At 44.5% G+C, this 25,864-nt stretch overlaps 1 protein-coding gene across 5 annotated transcripts in view; it reads left to right on the top strand.

Moving 5' to 3' along the window:
* Positions 1 to 3,355: 3,355 nt before the first annotated feature.
* Dzip1l (DAZ interacting zinc finger protein 1 like) overlaps positions 3,356 to 25,864 on the top strand; it is a 36,964-nt gene continuing 14,455 nt past the window's right edge. Inside the window, exons 1-10 of one of the 5 annotated variants that reach the window (XM_023560133.2) lie at positions 3,356 to 3,755; positions 6,263 to 6,379; positions 7,125 to 7,229; positions 12,605 to 13,186; positions 16,951 to 17,035; positions 19,301 to 19,422; positions 20,093 to 20,254; positions 23,341 to 23,469; positions 24,514 to 24,576; positions 25,552 to 25,692. In XM_023560133.2, the coding sequence (XP_023415901.2) occupies positions 12,686 to 13,186; positions 16,951 to 17,035; positions 19,301 to 19,422; positions 20,093 to 20,254; positions 23,341 to 23,469; positions 24,514 to 24,576; positions 25,552 to 25,692 (1,203 nt within the window). In that variant the 5' untranslated portion in view covers positions 3,356 to 3,755; positions 6,263 to 6,379; positions 7,125 to 7,229; positions 12,605 to 12,685. Of the gene's footprint in view, positions 3,756 to 3,802; positions 4,093 to 6,262; positions 6,380 to 7,124; positions 7,230 to 7,266; positions 8,556 to 12,604; positions 13,187 to 16,950; positions 17,036 to 19,300; positions 19,423 to 20,092; positions 20,255 to 23,340; positions 23,470 to 24,513; positions 24,577 to 25,551; positions 25,693 to 25,864 lie in introns of those variants that run through there. The other 4 variants (XM_023560134.2, XM_023560135.2, XM_063249053.1 and 1 more) reach the window with 4 other exon arrangements.

Below are 25,864 nucleotides of genomic sequence, written 5' to 3'. Positions count from 1 at the left end.
AGTCTTTGGCACATGATAAGCACTCAAAATTTCCCTGTATTGGATGCTGAACCAATCTCTAGCAAGGAAAAGACACAAGGGTTCTGTCTGTGGTAGGTCTTGGTCAGTTCCAGATGAAGTCTTCTGGATAAAGTAGGCCTGGGTTGTTTACTTGGTCACAACAACCTTACAAAAGAGGGCACCTCATTTATTTTATTTATTTATTACATTTTTGGGGGGTAATGGAATCAAACTCAAGATCTTGGGCTTGCCAGGCAGAAGCTGTGCCACTGAGCTAAATCCACAGCCCTGAACACCCCATCTGTAGTATGAAAAAGTTCAGGCTTGGGGAGGTCATGCACATTAACCCATGCAAAGGTACCCTCGGAGCTACTGTTATGATTTACATGTAGAATGTCCACCAAAAGTCTCATGTGTGGTTTTTGATAGGTTATTAGAATATGGGGTGCTATACTTATCAGTGGGTTACTCACCAATGAATCCATAGCTGAATGTGCTTTTAGGAGGCAGGACCTGGTTGGAAGAGGTAGCTCACTGTTGGCATTACTTAGAAGGGTACACCCCCCCTCCCCCCATGCCTGCCTTGGCCATCAGCTTCCTGGTCACCATGATGTGGGCAGCTTTTCCCTGCCTGACTTTCCCACCACACCTTTCTTGCCTTGGCATCAGCTCACTATGAACTGAATCCTCTAAAAACCAAGTCAAAATAAATATCTTTTTAAAGTTGCGGTTGTTAAGTATTTTGTCCTGGTGATGGGAAAGGGACCAACATAACTACTTTCTCTAACTTTCAGGGATTCCTGGGAAGATAATGGGAAGCAAATACTCAAGTGATTTTATAGATATAATGAAGTCTAAAGGACACAGCACTGGTTGCCCAGACTTCAGCAGAGCCTAGGAGATACTTTAGCTAACTTGATTCTCATAACAGCTCTGCTAGGTAGACTTTAGTTTGTTTATTTTGTTTGGTGATTCTGGGGAGTGAACCCAGGGCCTTGCACTGAGTTACAGTCCCTGATCCATTTTTTAAAAAAATTTTGAGTCAGTGTCTTATTAAGTTGTTAAATTGCCCAGAATGGGCTTGAAGTGGTAATCCTCAGTCTTCTAGAGTGCTGGGATTACAGGTGTGTGCCACCATATCCAGCTTATTTTTTACCATTAACAGGTAACGAAATTGAAGCTCAGAGAGGTAAGTGATTTTTTCGGGGTTATACACCTTGGGATAGGCAAAGGTAGATGTATCTTTGTCTCCAAAGCCTAGCTATTTCTCTCTATTCCACTCAGTGAAAGGGCCCTGACTGGGAGAACTGGGAAGGAACAAAACTCTCCATCAGAGTAGATGATTTATAATATCTTTATTTGGTTCTGGTCCCATTCTACCCATTTTTTTAATTTAAAAAATTGTGGTGGGCTGGGGATGCAGCACCAAAAAACAGTGTTAAAATGTATATGAAAATTTGTAATTTTAGCCATTCAAGTGCACAGTGGAGTGGACTTAAGCCCATCTTTATTGGTGTGTAGTCATCGCTGCTCCATCTCTGGAACTTCTTGATCATTTTCAAACTGAAACTTTCTATTAAACAGTCAATTCCTATTTCCCCAGACCTCTGATAACCACTTCCCATCTCTATGATTTCAACTTCTAATTATCCCATGTAAATGGAAACAAATAATGTATTTCCTTTTGTGACTGGGCTTATCCTGTTTAGCATGTGTTTGCTTTCTGTCACCATAACAAAACCTGTGACCATCAGCTTATAAAGAGAAAAGGTTTCAGAGGTTAGCCCCAGTGCTTTGGGCTTGTGGCAGCACAGCATGGCATGACAGGAATGTGTGTCAGAGCCAAGCTGCTTTCCTCCTGGCAGGGAAGTAGATAAGAGGAAAAGGAAGTATTTGGAGTCCTGCTATTTTCAAGGTCATATTCTCCAATGACCTGAAACTCTTACCAGGCCCTACTCTTAAAGTGGGGGCCCCAACCTTTTTAGCACGAAGGATCTGTTCTGTAGAAAAAAATTTTACATGGGTTGGGGATTTTTTACAAAAAATTCCGTTTATTAATATATGTTTCTGATGCATAATAAATAATTACATTTCCCTGCACCTCAGCTCCAACTCAGATCATCAGACATTCGAGTCTCACAACCAGTGTGAAACTGAGGTCAGTCGTGTGCTTAGTTCACGGTAGGGTTCACTTCCTGTGAGAATCTAATCTCTCCTGCCGGCAGGAGGCAGATTTCCAGGGGTAATGAGAGGCCTGGGGGACACCTTTCCTAGAGGTCTGCTCTCACCTCCTGCTGTACAGCCTGCTTGCCGCAGGTCGCATACTGGTACCTGTTGGGACCCCTGTCTTTGTTCCACTACCCTCCAGCAGTTTCATGCTGTGGACTAGGCCTTGACCACATACACCTCGGGGAATACTTACCCAAACCACAGCAGTGTAATATTTTGCTTTGGTCTGAGAGTTCGTGATCTTCCCAAATGGGGTTGAATCCTGGCCTCCAAGGTGAGGGAATTAGGGTTGGGGCCTTTTACTGGTGGTTAGGCCTTGAGGGTGGAACCCTCATCACTAGTACCTTTGTAAAGGAGGCTCCAGAGAGCTATCTAGACCCTTCTGCTCTATGAAGACACAGTGAGCCGCCAGCCAATCTAGCAGGAAACAGACTGGCACCAGACCCTGAATTTCCTGGGGCCCTTGTTTTGGACCTCTTAGCTTTATGATTAAGCGAAATGAATTCCTGTTCATAAGTTACTCAATTTATGTTTAATTTTCCGAGAAACCACCCTTCTGTTTTCCACAATGGCTGTGCCATTTTGTATTTCCACCAGCAAGGAAACGGAAGTTCCAGTTCTTTCACCTCCCTGCTAACCCTAACTCCCAAACATGTCTGCTTTGGTTGGCCCAGGAGATTGTGGTGGAAGGAAGAACAAAACAAAAGTTTTCTTTATTATCAGTCTCAGTAAAGCAAGGATGAAAAGAGATGGGGTCATATTGGAAAAGGAATGAGTGGTTTTTTTCCCTTCTTGTCCAGGTGGTCCCAGGCAAGGCAAAAGAGCAGCGGCTGGGGAAGGTGGGGTTGCTGTCTGTTGAGAGGAGCACACGCCACAGACTTTCTTAACTTGGTTTCCAGTCAAATCCCAGGAAGTTCTCTGCAATTTTGGGCGCATGGCACGGTTGTCTGCCTGGAGGGGACAAGCTACATCTGTCCCAGTTTTTAGCTGGCCAGCGGCTGGATCCCGGCAGTGTGCAGTGTACGCGCATCTGCGTGTGTTTGGGGAGGCGGAGAAGGGGTGGGGAGAGAAGGGGGATGGAAGAGGGGGAGTGGGGAGGGTGGTGGTGGGAGAGATGAGAGCAGGGCCAGCTTCCCTGAGCTTTACCCCGAGAGGCCAGGGAACTATCCCCTTGGATTTTGGGAAGGTGGCGTTCCCTCCTTCCAGATCCGTTACTGAATTAAAAATAGCTGGTCCCAGGGGGCTGGGAAGAGGCTCCACCTCTCGGCGGAGGGGTGGGACGGCCGTCCGGGGAGAGCAGGCGCCAGGCAGCGGAGACCCCGGCCTGGGCTGCAGGCGGAAGCAGCGTCGGGCAGGCTCCGTCCCCAGGCGCGGAGGGCGCGCAGCATCCGCGGGCGCAGGCGAGATCCCGGAACGGCCCGGGCTGTGTGTGCGAGGGAGTGAGCGGGAGGGCGGGCACGGCCGGGCGAGACCAGGAGCCTTCTCGAGCCCTCTGGTCGCCGGCCCCAGCTCCGGCTGACCCCGGGGTGAGCCCAGCTGCTTGGAAAGCTATGATAGGAATTCAGCCTGGGCGGGAGCGGGAGGGCAGCTGGGTGCGGCGGCGGTTCGGCCCGGGCGGCGGGAGGTTAAACATTGGCGGCTGCAGCCTGCGGAGACCGCGCTGCCAGTGGCTCTGCCTCCCCACGCGCGGCCCTGAGCCCGGCTCTCTCGGGGGCCCGGGTGGCGGCGAGCTCTGCGCGATGGAGGCGCGGAGCAGGATCACTGATCCCCCAAGGCTGGTTTCTAGGGAGGATGGCCTCGGAGTTTTACTTTTTGAAACAACTGATCTGGAGGGCTTAATGATCCGAATTCTGTAGGTAAAAGGTGAGCTTTTAGCAATAAGATTATTTTTCAACAAACCCGTTGGCATCTTTAGTTCCTCCACGAGCCAGTCATGAACTGAGTTGAGTAAGAGGCCACGACAGTGTTTTCAGTTTGAAGTGACTGTAGCTAACAGTCCGCAGAAGACTTGCTGAGGCTACAGGGCAAAGGCCTAGGAGACAGGAGGATATTCCTTGCTTGTCTTCTGGAAGTCCTTTTCTAACGGGAATTTGGAGAGAGGCCCAGAGAGTGGGTGGTGTTCTGAGCTCCCTGCCCATGTGCTGGCTGCAGACACAGTGCATGGTCTGTCTTCCTTTTGGTCATGGTCTCTCTCCCTCGTGGTCCCTGCCACCTCCCGCATGCCTGCCGGAGCTGGAGCCAATGACTGGCCTCTGAGAAGCAGGCTGCTTAGAGAAGGCTGGTCCTGAGGTCAGGTAGCTGTCTGTCTTTCAGCATCCGGAGCTAGGGACATCTTCATCAGAAATATTTGGGCATATCATGTGGATGGATAAATGGTCCTATCAAGTTGTTTACCTCAGGTTGAAAACACACTTGTTTGTGCAGAGCACCAGTGGATTCTAATATAGACCTGAAATTTATTCAAAAGATTTGTGGTTCAACTCGGACTGGAGCAGAGAAAGGGACAACTTGGCGGGCTGTTTTGAATTTCTTACAGGCAGGCTGGGTTCTGGCCAGCAATACTCACTGTCCTTGATGCCACCTCTCACGTGGCCTGGCAACTCCTGTCAAGGGTTTGGCCCAAACCTGAAGATGGAGAAAGTGTACCAGAAAGCAACGATTCCTTCATGAAAAGAAAAATTAGCATTTCTAGGAAAGTTTTCTTTCAGATGAGAAAAAAGCCTGTTATTTTTGACAGTTCTGTTGCTGGTAAGATAGATCATGTTGGCATCAAAAAAAAAAAAAACCTCCTCTGAAATATTTCAAAGGACATCAATCATGTACTCACTGCCAAGAAGATCCTTTTGTGGTAGAACCTGACTTTAAGCTTTTGACAAAAATGTGAATGTTGTGCTTTAAAATGATCTTGGGACTGGAAATGCAGCTCAGTGGTAGAGCTCATGCTTAACGTGTGTAAGGCCCGGGGGTTGATCCCACACATCCAGAAATAAACAAATAAAAATAAAAGTATCTGCTTAAACATGCTAGGAATAGATCAGCTGCAAGAGAGAGCTCTGTGGCTGATGAAATATAGGTCTCTCTTGATGCTTGTATGCTCAGAGAATGGGTGTAACAGCCCCCATGAGAGAAAGGGAAGAACAGAAAGGGAGAGGGACTCTTCTTTGAAAAATAACAGAATCCAAGGTCAAGTCCAAGGATTGTAACAGTTCTGCTCCAGGTGAGTCCCTGGGTCCTTGTCGTCTCCGTCAAGGGTTCCAGTGCTCCCTTGCCTACGGTGTGTTTGCAAACTGGGAAGGTTTCCTTGGCAGCCACAACAGTTAGCACTAATGACATGCCTGAGTTCCCTGGGGCAGGCACTGTGAAATGAGCTTGGAAACCAGGGGCAGATTGGTAAATGATTGTCTGACAGCCATTTAGGAGCTTGGTACTGCCAGGTTCTCCTCTTGGCTGCATTCTTGAGGAAGAAAAGAGACAGGTTTTGTTGTTGTCTAGCTGTCAGTTTAAATGTTAAAAGATCAGGTATTTGGTCAAGCTTGGGCAAGTTATCTTTGATGGTGGAAGCGGGATCAGGCTTCAGGAGAACTCTAAAGTCTCCAGGAATTGTTTCATAGTCGAATGGCTACATTGTGAGGTGCTGAACACCCAACACTGAGTGTGCAAAGCAAGGGCAGTAGATGTTTCTTTTTTTAATATTGGGTGTGGGATTGCCACAAGCAGGAATCAACCTTTTAGCAACAAAGCAAGTTTGAAATGTTAGCACTAGTATTCTTTTGGGCCACGAATTCCTGATATTGGACTATGATTGGAAAGTTTCCTGGGATCCCATCAAAACTTGTAGAGGCAGGTAACATAGCTTCAGATTTCCTGATGACAGTGAATCATCTTTTCCTTGTGTCTCTAATCCCCGATGTGGGAGCAGTGGTGTGCTGATAATTCAGTTTGGAGAAAGCCTGTGTCCTTGCCTCTGGGGTGTGTGGTTTCCAGGTAATCTGCAGCACTCTAATTGGCTTTGTCTTCTGTCTGTCCTAACCAGAAAGCAAGCTGTGGAAGTGAGTGTGGCCAGCCAAACCTGCTGAAATTTTCCAGCACTGGCCCTGTTGTGATTTGCTGTAAACTCTTCAGTCCTTGCATTTTGGTTGAGACATCCCAGGTACTGTTGTTTTTCATAAATAATTTGTATATCATCATCACTATCTGCCATTATCACCACCACCCCACTGGGAGGTAGTTTTGCATAATCCAAAAACTTTGGAATCAGTCCTTGTTCAGATCTTGGCTCCTTTACTTATGTAGTTCCCAAGTGACTTGGGGCACATACCTTAGCTTTGTTGCGCTTCAGTTGCTACATCTGTCAGATGAGGCAAACCATCGCTCTTTACAAAACTATAAGTGGGGTAGAAATAGCATTTTTAAAGGTTGGTACAGTGCCTGGCACATGTTCTCATCATATCATCATCTTCAGATGTCCACAGCTCTGTTTTACCTTTTTAAAAAAATAGTACATATTAGACACACAGAATAGTGGGTTTCATTTTGGCATGTTCATACACGCATGTCATTAATGTGATCATTCTTTCCTCATTCCTCTTACCCCTTCCTCGATCCCCTTCCTCTTTGCCAATAGTCTCAACTTCTACTTTCCTGTCATCTCTCTCTATTTAAACAGTTTTCTAGATTCCTTATATGAGAAAAAACATGATATTTCACTTTCCGCTGGCTTATTTAACTTAGCACAATGGTCTACCCATTTTTCTGCAAATGACATGATTTCATTGTTCTTTTTATAGTTGAATAACATTCCGTTTTGGATATATGTCATATTTTCTTTGTCTGTTCATCTGTTGATGAACATCCTGGATGTTTCCATAGCTTTCCGCTTTCCCTTTTAATCCCAGGACTCTAGCACTTGTGAGAATTACCCTCAGTGTACAGCAAGATCAGTGACACTTTTGGCCTTGAAGGAAACCTTGGGAACTGAGACCTCTAACTCAGAATTCTGGGTAAGTGGGAGCACATACCTTGCATGTTTAGAGCAGAGTGTGAGTGGGAGAGAAAGCAAGTGACAACACTGAAACCATTATTTTAACAGGCATTGTGGGCGTGTCTGAACCCACCCACCAGGGTCCCCATATGCTGAGCTTTTATCAGTAGACAGTGGAATTAGTCTTCGAATGCAGATGGTCAACAAAACAAGCATTTCACTGTGTTCAAATTGCATTTTTCCTTCATGGAGTCCAAATGAAGAATTCTTAGCTCCTTTTTTACTCTTAACCCTAGTTCTTAGTGGTTCATAGCTTCATCCCTTTAAAAACTCCAGGAAAATAGAATTTTGAGGCAGATATTCTAAAATTTTGACACTTTTGCTCAGTTCATTAATACTCTGAGCTGTAGGAAATAGGCCAGGGACTGGGATATGAATATTATGGTGTAGCCTTGGGAACGTTTAAGAGCTGGGGGAGTGGAGGGGAGGAAAGACTCCAAAGTGTGCTAGCAAGATGGGCGTGGTAATCCCGCCACTCAGGAGGCCAAGGCAGGAGGATTGGTGTGAGTCTGAGGCCAACCTCAAGTGTATAATAACTTCAAGGCCATAATGAGACCCTGTCCCAAGAAAAGAAAGAAAGAAAGGGAAGTGTGCTGGTCCTGTTCCTTGGTGCTCCCACAACACCTTCTGGCTTCTGCCTGTTACACTCTGCAGGATGATTTCTGAAGTTGCTCTCCTATGTGGCACATTTTATGTGTTTAATGTTACTTTCCTGGACCTAATGAAACTTGGTTTTTACAATTTATGGCATAATCACCACAGAAGGGTTGGGTCTAAATATCCAAAATACAGAAGGGGCAGAGGGAAAGAGATTTAGGGGCTGGCTGGGACTCAGGCTAGTAGTACCCTGTGGTAGCTGAAACTATAAGTGTGACTTAACCTCAGGAGAATATGCAGGGAGAAGTGGTTGTGGGTGAACCATAGAATCTCAGGGGTAATGATTCCCCTGCCTTACTTGAAAAGAGAAAATACAGTCACTGTTGAAGGAGGAGGCTGTGAGGAGTATCCAGAGAGTAGGAGGCCAGCCAAGGGAGCTGGTGATGGAGAATTCTTATCTTTCTTATTAGAGGGAGTATTGCTGGCAAACCTCTGAGGCTAAAGCTTAAATAGTTAAACATTGAAGTTCTCAGGTGAGCTCGTGATCTGTGGGAGGAAAGGAGGCTGGTGTCTTATTACTCCTGCTCACAGCATGCCTGGTAACCTGCTGTTGCTCTGATGCACAGCTTGTTGTGAGGCATTGTCTCTGAGGCTCCCGTGGTGTGGTGGCAGCTTGGAGTTAAGAATGGTGAGTATGAGACAGGGATTATTTTTCATAATTGGACACATTAGGCCAATTAGAAATGTGTTTGTGTACTGGTTACTTTCCTGTTCCTGGGACAAAATACCTGAAACCCACAGTTTAAGGAGGAGAGGCTTATTTTGGCTTATGATTTTAGAGGTTTTAATCCATGGTTAGCTGGTTCCACTGCAGAAATAGCCAAGTGGGAAGGAATGGCGGAGGAAAACGGCATCCTCCAAGGAGCCCCACCTCTTGGCACCATGTTGAGCCATGAACTCCAATGGATTGATCTCCTGATGCATATAGCACCCCTATGATCCAATAGCCTTCCGGCCCCACCATTGAACATGTGAGTGCTTTGGCGGACATTTCAGATCTGACCCATTACAGCTGGTCTCCTCATGGTGCTTATGTCGGGATGGTTTTGTTTCTGGAGGACATGTTGGGGCAAGAATGTCTGAGAAAGAAAGGAGGAAGCTGGAACTGCAAGGGTATGCCCATGGATCCTGTGAGCAGTCTTAAGAGCAGGCTAAGAGGTTTGCACTTGGTACTGTGGCTACGAGGAGACACACTGAACTCCAGAGTGAGGAGCATAATACGCGTGGGTGGCCTTAATGCTGGTGCGTATCTGGGCCCAAGTAGACACACTTTAAATGAGGGGGGAGGAGTCAATGAATAAATTGGGAGTTTGAAGGGGAAATGTGTGATACTCTGATCAAAGCAAGGATTTAGGAAGAGTAACCCCAAGCATAAATGTTTAGTTCAAAGTCCACAAGCCTTGGATGCATATATAACTATACTTTCACTCTGGTCCCTGTAGCTGCAACCAGCCATTTAACCCCTCTGAACAGCAGCTTTCTTGTTTGGGAATGGAAATAATAAAACTTCACCTACTGGCAGCCTGTACTTGGCATCTGCATGTAGCACTTCTGATGTGTCAGCAGCACTACTCACCTCTCCTACTTTTCATGGTGCCCCGTGAAGTCGGCAGCACTGGCTTGTCGCTGTCTTTCACAGAGGAAGACGGAGCTCAGCAAGGCCGTGGTCTTCCTGGGGCCCTCGCCCAAGTTGTTATCTCCCAGCACTACCCTGTTCTTCACTACCTTCCTCCCTCATGAGCTCGGTGGTCTGCCTTCCCTGGCTTTTGCTTGCACCTGAGTATCTGAATCACATAACCTAGAAAAACCTGATTAAATGTGGGTAGCATGTATCTCTTGCTGTCTCCGTCAGATTCTCAGTTCCTTGAGGGCAGAAATTTGTGTTTATTTTTAAAAACATAATAAAAGCAATAGATGATGGTGATGATGGGAAAAACACTGAATAGTACAAAGAGGTGGAAAAGGAGTAGTAGAAGTCACCCAGCCTCCACTTCCATTTTCTAGAGGTGTGCGTTGCTGGGAACTTTAAATCTCTCTTTCCAGAAATGGTCAGTGCCTGTGAAATCATAGATATGAGTGAATCATATGTAGGAGTAACAAATGAGTATAATTAATATAACAGATACAAATCATCTGTATTATCACTGATCTCTATGAGATCTATCTGTCCAGATATCTTCCATCTGTTCATTGATTTATTCCCATTTCACACTCACATTTCTCTTTTTTTGGTACTCGGGATCGAACTCATGACCATACACTTGCCTGGCAGGCACTTATGCCGCTGAGCTAAATCCTCGGCAACACTCACATTTCTCTCTGCTTTCATGGACAACCATTGTAATGTGACATATGTATATGATTTTGGGGGAGTTTGGATTATATTAGTACTCATGGGGCGATCAAAATATATAGTTTAAATCGGGTGGTCTCTTTCCATCCCGCTCTCTGTCTGTGGCTGTCTCACCCAGTCCTTGTGAGAGGGTAACGCTGGGAACCCTGAAGCTAAGCCTTCTAGTAGCTATTCTGAGTCCCAAATTGAAACACTCAGCCATTTCCCAGAATGGCACCCAGCGCTGCCCTCCCTGCAGCGATATGGCAAGCGCCTGCCCTGGGATCACCCCTCAAGTGTCATCTGGTGTGTGGAAGGACTCCTGCTGAACAAAACCTCACACTGTCCCAGTAATCGACAGCCCAGTCCACCACTGGCTTCACGCACCTCTGCCGTTTCTCCCAGAGTCCCCTGGAGCCCTCAGTGTTCTCCTTGTGTCAGCCTTCAGGCCGGGGAGAAAGCCCAGACTGTTCTACTCCCTTTTCTGCCTTGTGGTCTGATTCTTTAATTTGCCGTAGCTTTTAATGTTCCTCGGTTTCCTTCTTGAGGATCTACTTCTCTATTTTTTCTTTCTTCCTCAAGTTGTTACTTGCCAGTGAAGGTTCTGAATTTTGGAGAGACTGAATTGCTATTCCTCACCACTCTGCCACCTTTGTACATTCTGTTTTCACCACTTTCTGAAGCAGTTCTGAAAGGTTTCTTTTGTGAGTGCCTTTATGAAATCTGGTAAAAAAGAAAATTCAGTGAGGACTACTGCTGAGCACCATTTAGTGGGAAGGCAGGCTCGTAAAACCTTTATAGTGTGTCTTCAGCCTCTTCTTTCACTGGATCCAGCACTGCTGACTTCTGTCTCTTTCTCAAGTTCAAAATGATCATGAGAGGTAAACGTTGAATCAGTTCAGGACATCAAGGCAACCACAATACACAACTCTAAAGATATTCATGTAAGAAGGCTTCTAGTGCTGCTTCAGAAAGTAGAAAGAACGATGGGGTAAGTGTGTTTGAAGTAAGAGAGTATTTGAGGGAGTTTGATGGCAATGTGTATTTTACTATAATAATTAAACAAATTTACTATAATTAAAAAGGAAAAAACTTCAAATGTGGACCACATTTTTTGATCACAATTTGTATTATTTCAGTAAAACAAAAATGAAAGCGTTATGTGTCTGTTTATACAAATGAGAGGATTATTCTATATCAGTACCTATAATGCTGTCTTATTCTTATCAATAGCTGTGTAGTCCTTTGCTGTGTGGAAATACCACTTGCCTCCCCCTTTTGTACCTTTCTTTCTTATATTGTTTTTATAAGCAAACTACAATGACAGTTTTACACCTATGGGTTTCTTTACGGTAATCGTATTTCCTTTTTTTTTAGAACCTATTTTTAAAATTGGTCAAATGATAGTAGTGCTTGAGCTCAAACCCAGGGTTTTGCACATGTTGGGTAAGTGCTCTGCTATTGAAGTACATCCTCAACTAATACTGTTTATTTTAAATTTCCTTGATATTGTCAATTTACTGTTCAAAGAGAGAGAATAATTTCTATGCTTTCCAAGAAGATGGAGATTGGAATCTAAGTCTTTTGGCAACAAATCAGAACTCTTCTCTAACCTGTTAGGCTTTGTTGTTTTTCTCGAGCCTATAGGCAGGGAGGTAGAGGTAGAGCCTATAGCTCAGAGGTAGAGTGCTCACCTAGCATATATGAGGTTCTGGCTTCCATCCTCAACACATACAAACACAAAACCTCATTGCAAGCTGAGCACAATCCATGCAGACATGGCTGGTTCTTAAGCTCCCTTGGCAGGGGTGGACATCTTTTCTTTACATTCCACTGGACAGAACTTAGTCACATGATTCTATCTCATTGCAGAGGAAACTGGGAAATGTAGTCCACCTATGTTCTACTAGAATCTTATGATTATTGGGGAAGGCATGGATAGGATAGACACTAGAGGGGTATTCTGACAGGTAAATTTAGGGTTGCAGGAGGACCCACTTACACATTTGACAGCTCCCCCTCATGAAGGGGGAGACAGTCCTGCAGGGGACCTGGAAGGGCTTTCCTCTAGACTGAGTGCTTTGCCTGCTTCCTTCCTCACCTGCTAAGTGAGTTCTCTGAACCCCATATAAATTACAGAAAGATTAAAGGAGAAGGACTTACTCAAAACAGAGAGTTCAAATCCATGTCTGTGTGACTGCAAAACCTGACTCTTCCTTTCCACAGCACTGGCCGTGGTAGTGCATACTGCAAATGCTGTAACTGCTACCTTGCCCTTCTTAGGGTGTATAGTCCATGCAGTCACATGTACCCAGCCTAACTTGGACTTTCCTCTCATTTTCCAGGCCCTCTTTCAGCTCCTTGGCCAGCTGCCGTGGCCTTGGTGGCGTTCCACTCCGGTGGTCAGCCCAGGGCTTCTCCCACCCATGCAATCCACAGCTGCCACTGCTGAGGGCTTCAGCAGCCCACTCTTTGAGACCTATACCCTCCCCACCTTCAAGTTCCAGCCTCGCTGTGAGAGCATAGACTGGAGGCGTATTAGTGCTCTGGATGTGGACCGTGTGGCTCAGGAACTGGATGTGGCCACTCTGCAGGAGAACATCACTGGTGTCACCTTTTGCAACTTGAACCAGGAGGTGTGCAGCCGCTGTGGGCAACCTGTGGACCCAGTGCTGCTCAAGGTGCTGCGCCTGGCACAGCTTATCATTGAGTACCTGCTACACTGCCAGGATTGCCTGAGTGCCAGTGTTGCCCAGCTAGAGGCACGGCTGCAGGCCAGCCTGGGCCAGCAGAAGCGTGGCCAGCAGGAGTTGGGCCGCCAGGCTGATGAGCTCAAGGGTGTACGGGAGGAGAGTCGCCGGCGTCGAAAGATGATCAGCACCCTCCAGCAGCTGCTGATGCAGACAGGTGCCCACAACTACCATGCGGTGAGCAGTCTCTGCAGGGTGGGGAGACTAGAGGGGCATGCACCCCAGCTAGCAGGCCACGTGGCAGGGTACCTGGTCAGCACTACCCTGAGCCACTCACAAGGATGCTCTGGGCCCTTCTTACTGGTTAGGAGTAGGTTTTAAAGATGCATGAGGCCAGAGAACCTGAGAGGTGTGATCAGGCTCACTCTGTGTGTGTGCATGTGTGTGCACATTTGTGTGTAAGACTGAAGCTATATATGTAAGAATGTGTGTTTGTACTTACAGAGGATGTGTGTAGGGACTTATGTGAATGAGGTAAATATAGTATATATGCCTAAGAATGTATTTATAGAAGGTGTGCCTGTGTGTGTGTGTATGTGTGTGGGTGTGTTTGTGAGAATGAGTGTATGTTGAGGCAATAGGGGAGCCAAGCTCATTTTGGAAAAGTGACTACTGTTCAAATGAGTGAAGGTTCATTATTCAGAGTAGTATTGGAGTCTATCTCCATAGAAAGCGTGGATTGTTATTATGGGTCAGATCTCAAAAATCTCAAATTCAGAGCTGGAGCTTTTGAAAGGCGATTGGATTCTCAGGGCACTGACTTGTGCTGTGAGGAGGTGGGACCTGGGTGGCAGAGGTGGGTCACTGGGGCTGTGACCTGGGAGGGTGCATTCTTGTCTAGCTCCTCCCTCCTCCTTCTGCTTCCTGGCTACCATGGGTTGAGCAGAATGTCTCTGCCAGTTCCCTTCCACCATGGTTTTTTCCACTCTGGAGCCAGCCACCTATAAGCCCAAATAAAACTTTTTTCTTCTACATTGTGGGAGTCAGGTATTTTGTCCCAGCAATGAAAAAGTGACTAATACAGTTGAGAACATTTGTCCTTTAATAAACTGTCATGGTTGCCAAGCCTTGTGCCAGGCCCTGAGGCTGTAAGCACAAGTCATATTGCTTTACGTTGTCAGGAGACTTACAATTTGGTGACGAATGGACAATCTGTTTCTTGTCATAAAACTTCTGACATCAGATGTGTGGATTTCCCCCTCTACTCTTAACCAATTCTTCAAAATCAATGAGTGTCTTTCAATTTAATTCCACCTTGACACTATTTACTTAGAGACAGTATCAGGTCCCACGTAAGACTGGTTCACCTTCAGTGGCCAGTTGGAAGCCCTGGGTCTTCTGTACTGCTGCATCTGATATGACTCAGCTCAGAGGGAGGATGGTGAGGGATTAAAAAAAGACAGGAATCAATATAGAAAAGCTGAGATCAGGTGGAACTCTCTCTTGATGGCAGAAATGAACTGCCCAGCACTCACAGTGTATTTATTTATACAGTCAGTGTATGAATAAGTCCATGCAGAGTTAAGAGGAGGGTAGAACCTGGGACAGGAAGAAAATCTAATCTATTAGCAAAACAGTCTGCATGACTTGGTGGCTTCATGGGAAACAATTGGTGGCTTCACAGGAACAAGAGAAACCTCTGTGTTATCTCAAAGGAAGGTCAAGTCCCTGTGCATCAGTTCCTTGAGCTGTGCACGCTTCTCATGGGGCCTTGCCACACTTGTGAGAGGCATGGCTTTGTCCTAGATATCCAAGTACAAGTACAGAGACCTTTACTCCCAAAGCTGTTCTCTGACTACCAGTAATAATAGAAGTTTTCCAAGATACAGTTTTGAGTTGGTAATTTGCTAGACTAGCTCACAGAACTCAGCAAGACACTTTGTTCCTGGCTTATTACAAAGGCTGCATCTCGGAAAAATAAAGTAGAAGGCACACACATGGCAAAGTACGTGGGCCCCAACACTTCGGTGTGTTCACCAACTTCAGTGTGTTCACCAGCACGGACGTTCTCAGAATCCCACTGCATGCTCTGCCGTACATGCTCGATTGGTTAAGTCAGTGGTGACTGTGATTAAGTCAGTATCTGTGCCTGTCTCCTCCCACAGCTCAGGTGGTAGGATTTTGAGTTCTGTCCCTCAATCCTACCTTGATCTTTCTGATGATCAGCTTCTATTCTAAAACCATCCAGGGTGTCTCAGCCGCCATCCACCTAAGTATACAAAAGGCAGTTTGTCACCACTGAGAGTCCAAGGAGCCCAGAAGATCTGGTGTCAAGAACCATGTACTAAGACCAAAGAGAAAACTACAAAAGAAGCTGTTGTTCTTATTGCTCAGGAAATTGCCAGGGTTTTAGGAGCTCTGTCAGGAGCCAGGGATGAAGGCCAAATATATACTTGATTATATCTCAACATTGCAGGGGGATAAAGGAATCCTAATGATGCGGCATTAGTCCATAAAATGATAATTGATAGATTGTTTGTGATTTAAAAGTCAGAACCTCTTCAGTAGTTAGTGACAAAACAGCAGCCTAAGGCTGAGTGTGGTGGCACACACCTGTCATCCCATCACTGGGAGGCTGACTCAGGAAAATCATGAGTTCGAGGCCAGACTGGGCCTCAAAGTGAGATCAAGGTCAGTCTGAACTGCATAGTGAAGCCCTGTCTCACAAAAGACAAAAAACAAAACAAAACAAAACAACCCCAGCAGCCTAACCTGGTTAATGCCAGGAGGAAATTTACTGATCAACTTAACTAAAAAGTCCAGGGAATATGGGGAACTCTGGTTTGGCTTGTCAGATGAAGTCAATCTAGCTTCTCTTTGCTGTGTCCATTCGGATCAGGGTTTGACTGTGAGTGACAGAAAAGCTCAGATCATTTATTTAAACCAGATAGAAGTTTATTTCTGTCTAACAAAGTCTGTATGTAAGCAATCCAGGGCTGGTGTGTAATGGCACAGTGATTCGGGCCACAATTCTTTATGTGTGGCTTTCCTAGTCTTATCATATGGCTTCTACTTCATTACTAAGATGGCTGCCTGAGTTTCAGCTCTCAGGGCCCCACTGAGTAGGAGGAGAAGGTGAGAAATGCGTCACTCTTTATAGAATTCCCTTTTACTCTGATAGAGTAGCAAAAGTGTGCTGAGCTGAACTCTGAAGTTTGTGAAAAGATGAGAGGATGGACAGACTGCATCTGCAGCGCCTTGGGAGTGAGGTAGAATTATAGACACTGTTTATTTGCTGTCCTCTGCCTGTGGTGTTCTGAACCCTGGGGGGAAACCTAGGCCTTTTTTGGGGGTTGTAGTGCTAGGGATAGAATCCAGAGCCTTGCTCATGCTAGGCAGGTGCTTGAGTTGAGATTGGTATTTTTAAATAACAATTTTTATTATGGAAACTGAAGCGTGTCCAGAAGTAGAGAGGACAGAAACACTGAACCTTCATCTACACAATGCCCAGCTGTTCTTGACTCATGGCCAGTGATGTGGCATCTATGTCCCTGCCCACTTTCCTGATTCCCAGCTTGGCTTGAAGCACATCAGCCCCGTATTGTGCCGGTAACATTTCAGTCTGTATCTCTAAAAGGCAAGGATTCCCTCTTTGCAACATGAACACCACCGTCATCCTACCCTGCAAAACCAACAGAAATTCCTTAGTACCATCAAATAGCCAGTGTTTGTAATTTCCCAGGGCAGTGATGGTATTTTCAACTGACATCACTACCTTACTCAATAAACCATATTTTAAATCTTTTTCTTTTCTTTTTTTATGTGGTGTCGAAGATTGTACCCCAGGCCTTGCCCGTGCTAATCATGTACTTTACCTCTGAGCTATATCCCCAACCCTTCAAATTCTTTGTTTTTGAAGCAGTCCAGGACTTCAAAAGGAAAGGGAGTTTCAATAAAGGGGAAATCCCAGGCTGACACCTTATTGCTTCTTCTCTGTGTAGTGCCCCTTGTGTGACAAGACATTCATGAATGCCACCTTTCTCCGGAGCCACATTCAGCGTAGGCATGCGGGCGTGGCAGAAGCTGGTGAGTCCAGGCAGCAGCTGGGGACTGTGGAAAGCCTGGGGCTTGGGCAGTGGGCAGGGCGGTACACGAACGTGTACCCAAGTCTGCCCTCATCATCTAGTTGAGGCTGGGGCGATCCCACCATTCACCAAAGGGGATCCCGGGTCGGGCTGGGAAAGTCTTGATCACTTGTGCAGAGAAGAAGGAAGGTTCCAGTCCTAGTGTTGTCTGTTTCTACATGCAGCCTCAGCCAGTTCTTTGTTTCTGAATTTCTGTGACTTTCATTGTGGATGTGATAGTCAGATGGAGGAACTTTGAAGGGCCCTTACCTCCCAGCCTTCTGTGACCTGCAGTTCCCTGCAGCGAGCTATGAATAAGCTTAAATGGGGTAAATGAGCAGTCAAACCAGTTCTTTGGCTTTTCTATGTACCTGAGTTTATCTAATTTAATCACTTTGTTTAATTTTACCACTTCAAATTCTAACATGAGTAGCAAGGCTATATGTTGTCCCCACAAAGACATTTTCATACTTGATTTCTACTTTTAGATTCAACAGAACTGTCTATAAGACAAAATAAATATATAAAAAGTTTAAAGAACCTTTTTTCTATTTTCCATCATTTCAGTTCCATTTTCAAAAGAGTTTTAAAACAGTATCATTTGCCTAGTTACTATGTATTCTATATATCTAATTCTTGTTGAATCTGCACTGGGGGCTAAAGAGAAATAAATTTTCCATGTCTTAACTACTTGTTTTCTAACAAGTATATATTCTGATGGAGAAGTGACATTAGGCTTTCTAATGTCTTTAAGCCATCTTTGAAAATGTGATTTTTAATGGCCAAATAATATTCCACCACATGATGATCATAATTTGTGTTATAATGTCTTCCCACTGAATATACATATTGGTTACTCAGAATTTTTCCTATTACACAGCACAAGATGATCAGCACTCTCCTATGTAAACCTTTGTGCCTGGTTCTTAATATTTCCTTAATGCAGGAGAGCAAAAATGTGCTAAAAAGTCATTCAGGTTCCCAGCTAGCTGGTTTCTCTTTCCTATTCTAGAGGACCTGAAATCACTTTTTTCAACCAAAATAATTTCCATCTACCTAAACATTTCCAAAAAGTCTAAATCAAGAAAAGCCACATCTTTTTTTTTTTTTTTAAATCAAAGAAAGCTTTAGAGTTTTAATAACAGTACCATCTCTCTGGAAATTACTTGTACTTTAAAAACTAACAAGCATTTAAGAATAATTGATGTCTTTTTCATTGACCCTTAACTAACTCTTGCTTCATCTGTATGTAGCTTAGCTTTGTAAGTCATTGTGAATTATTTTTGACATAGAAAACTTGAAGTAATATTAAGAAAAGATGTTAAGGTTTTCATCACAAAAATGAGGTAATTAGCTAGATTTAATAGTGACACAGTGTGTAAGTTTAATCATTCTACAGTGTGTGTATCTACATTGCAGATGTATAAATGTATAAATATATACAGTTTTGTTTGCCAGTTAAAAAAACCACTAACCAGGCATGATGGCACATACCTGTTATCCCAGCTCTCTGGGAGGATGAGGCAGGAGGATCACAAGTTTAAGCCCAGCCTGGGCAACTTAGCTGCTTATTGAGATCCTGACTCAAAATAAAAAAGATGAGAGTTGAGGATATAGCTCAGTACAAAGATCCTGGGTTCAATCTTTAGTAGCATGCAATTTTTTTTTAAAGATTAAAGTATACACCTAAAATAACCTTGGTTAGAATGCTTCTTCTGTGCCCCTATTTTTTCATTCAACAGTTAACACTGTGCATGTAAATTATGCTGCATTATTTTAAAAGGTGACCTGAAAACTATTTTCATTACTTAACTTCCTCTCTCTTGCAGTGCTGTGTAGGTATGTACCTTGCATTAAAGGTTGGCATATGCGCTCTGTTTAGTATCCTGTTTCTGTTACTCTAGTCATTTTGCATTTCCATGTGTCGGTACTTTCAAAATACTTTTTTAAATGACAGGGCAATAACAGTTCACATTTATTGAACTGTCATGCCAGGCACTGTGCTGATCACTTAGTATTGATACATTTCATCCTCAAAAAACCCCTCTGAGTTGGGCGCTGTCAAGATCTTTGTTTTGCAGTTTGGGGAACAGAGGAACAGGGAGCTGAGTCTTTTGCCTGCCATCAACAAACTGCGTGGGAAGGCTTGTCTCAGACTGAGGTGTGAGTGCAGCCATGAGAAACTTACACTCCACTGCTGTGTACTTTCTCTTGCCACGGCCTCCAGGAAAGCAGAAGCAGCAGGAACAGCCAGCTGAGGAGCTGCTGGAGGAGCTGAGAGCCAAGCTGAAGTGGACCCAAGAGGAGCTGGAAGCCCAGAGGGAGGCTGAGAAGCGGCGCCGGCTCCAGGTGGGTGTGGAGGGGCAGCGTCAGAGACGCTCAGGGCTCCCCAGAGCCTCCGTTCACACGGATCCCACAGGGCTTGAGTTCCAGCTGGTTTCCCAGAGCGGGGAGCTAGAGCTACAGTGCCACCTTCTTGGATGTGGCAAATAATTTTAGGGAGTCTGGGAAGGAAAATTAAATTATGTTGCTGAAACTATGTGATCCAAAGTGGAGCAGAGAGTTGCAGTTTCTTGTGTTAGTCAAAACTCATTGAAAGCATTTGAACTTGAATTTTATCTTCTTATACTGCTTTGTCAGTTGGCTTTTTGAGGACAAAGTATGGGTCTGATTGTGAAAGTGCCAGAACCGAGACTGGAGGAAATGTCCAGTAAATGTTTATAGAAGGAAAATACATGAACTTGCCCTGCTCGTTCATGATCTCAGCATGCACCTGTTGAGCACCAGCTGCGCCAGGCATTGTGCACAATAAGGAAAGAGAAGACAAGTCCTTATTTTCAAGGGACTTTTTGGTTTGGATAAGATGGGCCACTCCAAGGCCAAGCAATCAGGACTGTGGGGTGAATGTTTCAGAGTCTCCATTGTAACACGTGAGAGGGGGCTATAGCAGGTCTTCAGCAAATATTTGCTCTAATGTGGAATTAATGATCCAATTGTTTCTCACCTTTTTTTTTTGAAGGAAGCAGAGATTACTCATCAGAGGGAAATAGAAGTGAAGAAAGAATTTGATGAATGGAGAGAAAAAGAGCGGACCAAGCTTTATGGAGAAATAGACAAGCTAAAACAATCACTTTGGGATGAATTTAAAGCTGTTGCCAATCAGAACTCTACACTAGCTGAGGTGCTCAACATAAAAAGCTTTTCAAAGTGTTTCCTTCTGTTGCAAACCTACCTATTTGTTTTCAAAATTCATTTCTTAGTCTGCACTAGTTGTTCTTCATCTGTTGTTCAAGCTAAGATGCTGGTAACTAGAGCCAGAGCCTGTGGGAGGCTCATGGTGCTGTTTGCTTTAGGGGCTGTGTGACCCTGGGTGAGCTATTTAACCTTCTTGTGCCTCACCTTCTTTCCTGTAAGGCAGGTTGCTGAAAGATTGAATTAACACCTATACAGTATTCAACATTATCTGTTATATACTAAGAACTCCTGAGATAGTAACCTTATTTTGTCATGTGCTTTTCTTATTGTGCAAGAAATGAGGCTTTTTTTTTTTTTTTTTTTTGGTGGTGCTGGGGATTGAACCCAGGGCCTTGTGCATGCAAGGTGAGGCAAAATTTTAATGAATGCATTTTCTCCTGAATATATGAATGTGCCCATTCTCTGAATACTGGCTCATGCCCCATACTCTGTTGGGACCCACAGGGTCTCTGAAAGTCACATGTAACAGCTAACATTTACTAACTGTATTTGCTGTTTCCTAACCTCTGTGGAAAACACCTTAGATACATTTTTAATCTTTATAATAGGCAAACAACCATAACATTCCAGGGGTGGAAGTATCAGTTTATTAATTTTCTTTTAAATCTTGAAAACCAGCTGCTATGTTCTTTCTTTACAGTTGATGAAACTGAGGCTACATCATTTGCTTCAGGTCACAGAGATAGTAAGAGTTGGAGCTGAGATTTGAACCTAGCTCTTCAAATCCAAAGCCCAAATCTTTTTCTGGGCCTACTACCAAATTTATGCAGGAAGATTTTATCCCAGTTATTCCTGGATTATGTCTTCCCTTGTAAGTCTGTAACAAGAGAAAAAATTTAAGGAAAAATATATTCTTAAAATGTATTAATTTTTCACTTGTCCTTCTAATAACAGGGGGAGTCTTGATTTTGCAGATTATGTTTCTTACAGTCAGGCCATGTTTTGCCAAAAGAAATAGAGACAGCTTTTAAAAAGGGTATTGACATAGAATATTCCTGGAAACGGAGAACAAGGAGAAGACCTGGAGAAGGAGATAAACCCTTCTAGGTCAGACCCTCAGGGACCCGCCTCTTTCAACCAGACCCACCTCCTAATTATTAGTCAGCTACAAGCCCCAAATTCACTCACCTTCCAAAGGCCCTAAGAACTTATGGGCAATCTCTCGATATAAACCATAACATGACCTATGCCGTCCCAACCTAGGTGCTCCCCCGCTGGATCAGGAATGATGCGTGGAAGACACGATGTTACTCCACCACATGGACCTCTAACCCTAACACTCAATTCTGCACCATCATCCCCAGGCTCATCTAAAAGTCGCCTGATTCCCCTCACTTCCCCTGACATGGCGCTGGCAGAGCAAACATTTGAAAAATCAGTATTGACTGGAATTTGAAATTATAAGATAATTATTGTCAAAGGGGGGACTTTTGGTTAGAAGACGCTGAGGATTATGGTTTCCTTTCTAACTTGGTTCATATTTTCCTAAAGTGGAACGTCGGATCCTTTTAATTTTTTTAGGATTTCTCCTACAAGACTACTTAGGTTGTGGTTTTTGTGTTTCATACCTGTCTTTTCTTAACATTTTATTATGTTACTTTTATTAAAGTCCAGGAACAAAATTGGATACAAAATCATCAGTGTAGTAGTTACATAGTGATTTTGTTAATTCATTTTTTAAAATTTTGGTGGGATTGGGGGGCAGGTAAGATTTCATTCAGAATGATTATGAAAACCACTGTAAGATAATCATTCTTCTTCAAAAGTTAGGAAATACTCTCCTTGGGTTAGGAGAGCCAATGAAAGTGAAAGGCACCGTGAAACTATTCCCCCGCCCCCCACAAAAGTCTGAGGGCTTACTTTGGTGGAGTTGCCTGATTGGAGAGAGAAGTTTATATCAGATGGGGGTAAACTGAACCGTCAAGGAGTCTCTGATTGAAATGCAAGCACCTTGAAAGTTTGTGATGCCAAGAAAACCAGCTCTATGGTGTATCATAGCAGTGGTGTGGAAAACAGAAGTGGCAGACAGAAATCCTGAGTTGTGCATAGGTCTGGTAAAACAGTTGATTATGAAAACATTTAAGGAGTTTAGAAGTGATGAACTTGGCTCCAATATTACTTAAGTAGTAACTGAGAAGAATTAGCAAAAATAATGTGAAGTCTCAGGACCTCATAGTCCCCCGCCCCCTTCCTGTATTGGAAAGCTGAGCTATGTCCCTAGAACTTAATTTGTTTTGCTTTTTTGAGACAGAGCCTTGGCAAGCCACTAAATTGCCAAGGCTGAGCTTGAATTTGCAGTCTCCTGCTTGTTTCCCAGAGTGCTGGGATAACAGGTGTGTGCCACCATACCTGGCTGCAGTTTCTTAAAGTTATAATGAGGCTTATATGTTTTATTTAGTACTAAAGATGGGTACGTGTTGTTTTCATTAGTGTAATAATTATATATATGTATATATAATAACCATAGATAGGTGGAAAGTCATCTACTGTTTGGTTCAATTTTTTTGTATATTTCCTTCAGGTCACACACTACTAAAAGCTCAGGAATCACCAGGAATTGTGGCATGGCTCCGTGCTGTGCAGAGCCAGTCCTTTCTGGTGACGGCCAGGATATTTTTGTGAGGATAGAGTGGGGTCCTCAGGGAGTAACCTGGGGTGCCTGAGGGTCTCTCAGTGTCTGGTTCTGTGTGGCTTATTCCAGACCCGGGAAGAAGTGGGGCAGTAGTCAGAGGAGTTCAGTGTTTTGAGCATAGCAGAATTTCAGTGGGATTGAAAGGACACTCACACATTCTGTTCTCCCATAGCACCTTGCTTCACCTTTGTGAGAACTGAGTCCTCAGGAGGAGGGAAAGGTTGATCTGTGTGAACCTTCGCAGGTGCATAGTTTAGGGAGGATGACTTGGGGGTTGTGGCTGAGGTAAGGTGTGCCCTGCTGACTGTTTTCAGGTAAAGTGTAAAGGTTAGCATCAGGCCCAGAGATTCATCTAAATAAAAAATGCCTGGCCTTTTCAGAAACTGCAGGCTCTGCAGTCCCACAGCGTGACGGAGTCCAATCTCGGGTCACTGCGGGATGAGGAGTCTGAGGAACGACTCAGACAGGCACAAGAACTCCAGGCCCTGAGAGAGAAGATGGAGACTCAGGTGAGCTGATGTTCCGTGCCGTTCTTCTGAGAGCAAGCCAGGGGCCTTGTTATCCCTAGGGATGCCTGTCGTCTTGGCTCTGTGGACTTAGGAAAGCCAAAAGACATTGAAGCTTTGTATTTTCAGAACTTTGTGAACATGTGAAAGCATAGAATAAGGTCCTCAGGTGAGGCTGATATGAAATATCCAGTTTTCCTGAGATCTTTTCTAGAATACACACAAATGCATATGAGCATGTGACAGGCAGAGTGGTTGTCACAGCCATTAGAAAATGCCATGTTTCCATCTGCTCCAAAAGGAGGGTAAGAAAGAGCTTCAGATCTGGCAGCTGTAAAGCATTTGCCTTTCTTTTTCCTATGAAATCTTTTCACAATCTTTACCTATTTTTCCATTATTTATGTTTTCCCAACTCATTTATGAGTTTGTATAATGTGTGGGAGTTGGCTCAGCCCCTTGTTCTAGTTGTGGCTATTTCCCCCAGTTTTCTGTTGGTTCTTCAATTTTGATTATTGTAATTTAGCCATAAAATATAATATTTATGTGCTCAAAATTATCAAATTATCAGTCTTTTCTTCTTTTGTCTTGGTTCTGGGACTCAAACTCAGGGCCTCATGCGTGCAGGGAAGTACTCTACCCTGAGCTCCCTCCAGCCCCAGCCCTCTCCCCTCATCCCCAGCCCTCTCACTCGTTTCCAGTGGCCTTCCTCTGATATATGTGTTTTATTCTTTTAGTGCTTTGATGGCTTTACTTTTGATGTTTAAGTCTTGGATCCACTTAGAATTTCCTTTGGTTTACAATGTGAAATAAGGATCCAGTTCACATATTTTGTAGGCAGCTGGCCACTTGTTCAAACACTTTTAGTCAAGAACCCCTCTCCATTCCCTCAGCTGAGTTTCCATTTGCTTTCCTCTTTGTCCTGGCTTTCTTTTCTGTCCCATTAGTCCGTCTTCCTAATTTTAAGCCATTGTCTTTTAATTTCTGTGGCTTTATAATACATGTTAATATCTAGAGGGGTCTATTTCATAAGCTGTTAATCTTTTTCAGAAAACAGAGTGGAGGAGAAAATTGAAGGAACTGCAGGAGGAGCGTGTGACAGAGAGGAGAGAGGTAACTCCACTCATGGTGCCTTCTCTTCCATCCTTGTTGGGAATGGTTGTCAGGTAGTTTGTTGCTGATACTGTTCCTGGCTAGTGGCTCCCATCAGCACACAGAAAGGAGCAGCTCTCTGACCAACAGTTTCCCTGGCCAGAAGCAGGGCTCTCCAGCCTTGCAAATAAATACCCTTTATGCAGCGCTGCTCCTGCAGGCCCTCTTGTGCTTTAAAGCTTGGATAAGCATCTGGTGGCTTCGTGTTTGGGCTCCTCGAAAATCCACCCTAGAGAGAGCCAGGTGGGACAAACCTCACTGATGCCCCAGAAAGCAGCAGCCATGTAGCAAAGAAAACTCTTCCATACAAATTCCCCCACAAGAGGAAGCAAGTGGAGGAACAAGCCAGCGAACAAGAACTCCATGACCTGCCTGCAGAAAGCTCAAGAGATGACAAGGCTTAGATCAGAATTTGGCACACGGTGGATGCATTTCCCACTCTGATAGTGATGCACAGTTCCCAAGTGATGGTTTTGTTTCAGCTGAAACATTGTCAGATGGGAAGTATATTCAAATTTATTCCCAAAGCAGAAGAAACATTAAGGTACACTGAGCCACTCCCACCTGACCCTACTCCCACCTAGCTACTCCCACCTGTCTCTACCACGCCCACACAGGCCATGAGGTGTATTCCCTTCTCATCATTCTTCTATAGAGTTCTTTGGGCAGATGTTAATAAATAGTCTTATTTTATGTCTGTTGTTATATCAGAGGTACCATGTTAACACATTTTCTTTACTTATGTTTAACCTAAAACATGTATCCAGTGATACTTGAATGGTCTCAGCCTACCTGTATGGCCCTCAGTGGGTGGCCACATGTGACATAGCACTATCCCTCCTGGCCTTAAGGGCCTGATTCTATTCTTACTTCTCAGGCATAGGTCAAAAATCTGCCCAGAAGACATTTGACTGACTACTGCCCTATGCCCATCAGCTGCAGGAGGAGAATGAGAGGCTGCAGGCCTCTCTGTCCCAGGATCAGAGGAAGGCAGCCACCCAGGCCCAGCGCCAGATCAATACCCTCCGTGCCCAACTGCGGGAACAAGCCAAGCTCATCGCCTCACAGGAGGAGAAGGTGGGTCTGTCCTCTGCCCCGCCAGTGATCCTCATTTCACTAGGGCCTGAAAGGGAGGGAAGAGTCCTCAGCATGGTGGCTACAAAGTGAGGAAGATGTTGATGCTTCTTTCCAGGCAGAAAAAGTTCCACTTTCCTTAGGGGCAGCTGGCAGATGAGTTCACTGTAAGGCA

The sequence above is a fragment of the Cavia porcellus genome, unplaced genomic scaffold (assembly GCF_034190915.1).
Source record: "Cavia porcellus strain 051 isolate PalLab524CR breed Dunkin Hartley unplaced genomic scaffold, mCavPor4.1 scaffold_5, whole genome shotgun sequence".
NCBI classification, from domain to species: Eukaryota; Metazoa; Chordata; class Mammalia; order Rodentia; family Caviidae; genus Cavia; species Cavia porcellus.
This window is presented reverse-complemented; position numbering and strand designations above follow the sequence as displayed.